This window comes from Morchella importuna (genome assembly GCF_003444635.1).
Source record: "Morchella importuna strain M04M26 chromosome Unknown Morimp01GS002, whole genome shotgun sequence".
Taxonomy (NCBI): Eukaryota; Fungi; Ascomycota; class Pezizomycetes; order Pezizales; family Morchellaceae; genus Morchella; species Morchella importuna.
The window spans coordinates 1,911,090-1,913,871 of NW_025763399.1; the positions used below are offsets into that span (position 1 = coordinate 1,911,090).

Here is a 2,782-nt window from a genome sequence, read left to right on the forward strand (position 1 = left end):
AGAGTCTAGACGTGCTCGAACTTCTCAGGCCGCCAAGATCCGATCTGCTCCATGAACCATCGCGGTTGTGGCTGCGGCGAGACCGCTCGGCCCGACGGACGGTGTATCGATGCGATCGCGGTTGTGTGTGTTATTTTCCTTCGGAGGTTATATGATGCCGTGGGGGAATGAGGGGGAAGATTAAATTAAAACAGGACTCTCGCTCCTCCTCCTATGCATGCATGTAAGTCAGCATGAATTTTGAGCTTAATCCAGAATATCACTTTTGTCGGAGAGGGGCCCGAGAGTTTTCTTTTTTTAAAAGCTGCTAGTATTTATCTAGATAGTGTTTGTCCCATTTCCATATACATGACAGTTGTAGAATTTGGAATAAACCAGCGTACAAATCTGCCTCCTCCAAAATTGAGATAGAACGCCCGCATAGTAAGAGAGAAAAAAAACAGATGACACAGATTCGCCCAGCTTAGCCAATAAGCGAGCGAGAAGTGAAGTGACAAAAAACCGACCCACCCGGCCCCCGTATCCTGATTTTTTTTCCAACAAAAAAAACTAGACAAAAGAAAAAACCAGATCTTGTAAGAAAGATAACTATAAACAAAAAAGATATTGTAAAAAAAGGTCTTTGCACCTACTTGTCAAGCAAGCAGGTTGGCAGATAGAAGAAGAAGTTAGTCGTAGAAGCGAACGTGTAAAAACAATGATGCCGGCCATATATAAACAAAATCAGATCCCAAACCCAGTTAAAGGAAACAAACACAAGAAAAATGCACCAGGCCCTCTATGATACGATACTCCCTGTAATCGCCCAGCAGAAAGAAAGACAAAAAACACCCAATGGTATATATAAAACAGTAAATGGAATCAAGCCAAAAACAAAAGAAATTAGACACTAAGAAAAGAAGGGAAAATGTGGAGAGCAGAAGCTCTGCATCACCACATGGTAGTTGCAGCTTTCTGAATAGGAACGATATCAGAAAGCGGCGGGAGGTGTGAAGACATGCCGTTGTCGTAGTGAGCTGTTCGCAACTGTGAGTCGTAGCCCATGTTGGAGAAGACGTCTTCCCGCTGCTGTTGCTGCATTGAGGTGTAGAAGCTGAGAGCTTGCGAGTTCCATACGATTGGCTTGTTCTTGTTTGCTCTGGACGCGATGTCGACTCTCTTTGGGCAGCCATCATCCTCGTGTCTAATAGGAAAATGTTAGAAAATTTAATTCTAGAGGCTATAGAGTTGCTGCGCGTTCTTACCTTCTGAGAGTGTCCTTGCGGGCAAACATGTTGTTGCAGAGCTCGCAGCGGAATTTCTTCTCCTTTGCGTGGACCTAAGAAATCACTATTAGCTGATGCAGCTCGACCTCAGACTAGTAATAGAGAAACTTACACAAGCCTGATGTCTAGTCAAGTCCGTCCTTCTTACGAATGCCTTCTTGCACTCCTCAACTCTGCAGACATGGGGTCTTGGCCTATCCGGGTCGTGGGTCTCCAAGTGCGCGTTGTAGTTCCATATCCTTGAAAAGTATTTTCCACACTTGTTGCAATGGAAGTTTGCCTCGCTGGGGTCCGTCAAGCGCCTCTTCTTCCTGTCCCTCGGCGCACCTGATGGAGCTGGAGAGCCCTCATAATGGCTGTGCATGTCCACTACTGACGAGATATCCGCGCTCCTGGCCCTCTTCATGGCGCGGATGCCCAAGCCATGGTCCTGAAACTCGTGGTCGTCCATAAACCCGCTTCCCATCACTGGCATGTTGTGGGGGTCCTCGGCGCGGAGAATATCCTCCAAAAAGAGCGGTGGAGGAGATGCAGCGCCGGCATGGCCTTGAAGCATGTTGGTGTCGTTTGACATCCAGATGCCGGGAAGGCTGGGGTCCATTGGAAGCTTGTCTTGCGGGTCCTGCTGGTACTGATGGTTCATGGGAGACATGAGGCCTTCTGAAGCTGGAGGTGATAGAGGAGAGTTTGAGCGGTGGTGATGGTGTTGGTGATGGGTGTGGTAGTTATCGGATTGCATGTGTGTGAAGGAGTGCTCCTGTTGGGGAGGAGATGGCAATGAGTGGTGAGGTCGGAGGTGGTCGTGTAGTGAGCGCTGGGGGAGAGATGGAGAAACTGAGTGCATGCTTCTAGGATGAGACTGGTCTCTTGTACCTCTTGACCAAGAGTCCTGAGACATTGGAGGAGTGTGGTATCCCAGTGGTGATGAATGCTGAGTCGGTGTGTATGAATGGGGTGAAAGGTGAGAAGCCATATGTAATGTATGATATTTGTTCCTTTTTTCTTTTCTTGAGGGGGGTGGAGGCTTGTTATGTAACTTTAGTTGGTTCCTTGGCTCGTACAGTTATATATTGCTTTTTGGTAGCCAAAAAAAATAAATGGATGTGGTAGGTTGTAACCAGCTGCTGCACTGTTCACCGGATATTGAGGAGGAAGAGGGAGGTTGTAGGTAGATATCTATACTGGAGAAAGCTCTGAATATATCCCTTATTGCAGGAATAGCTATTGAAGTGGGAAATATCGTCGAGTTTTAAAGTTCGAGGCTCAACGGGATGATTGTGCGTGTGCTTCTTGTCACTTGCTTGCGAAAAAAAAAGAATGCGGGGAGATTCCATGGAGTCATTTTGTAGTTGAGCACCTACATACTGCAGACCCATAAGGCAGAGGGCAGAGGGGGGGTGGTAGCTAGACATGGTGGGCTGGGTAGGTACCTTCACCGGAATTCCCATGATGGATGGGGTGGTATCGAGCCAGTCGGTAGTGAGTGGTCGTGCGGCGGGGTCCGCGAGCTAAGTTAC

The 2,782-nt window shown here is 47.7% G+C and overlaps 1 protein-coding gene across 1 annotated transcript; it reads right to left on the reverse strand.

Moving 5' to 3' along the window:
* Positions 1-930: 930 nt before the first annotated feature.
* On the reverse strand, positions 931-1,908 carry LAJ45_01351 (uncharacterized protein; the record flags this gene model as incomplete). Its single annotated transcript, XM_046110946.1, has 3 exons — positions 931-1,183; positions 1,245-1,318; positions 1,378-1,908. 3 exons carry the CDS (start codon positions 1,906-1,908, stop codon positions 931-933), a joined length of 858 nt encoding a protein of 285 aa, XP_045976124.1.
* Between the last annotated feature and the right edge of the window lie 874 nt (positions 1,909-2,782).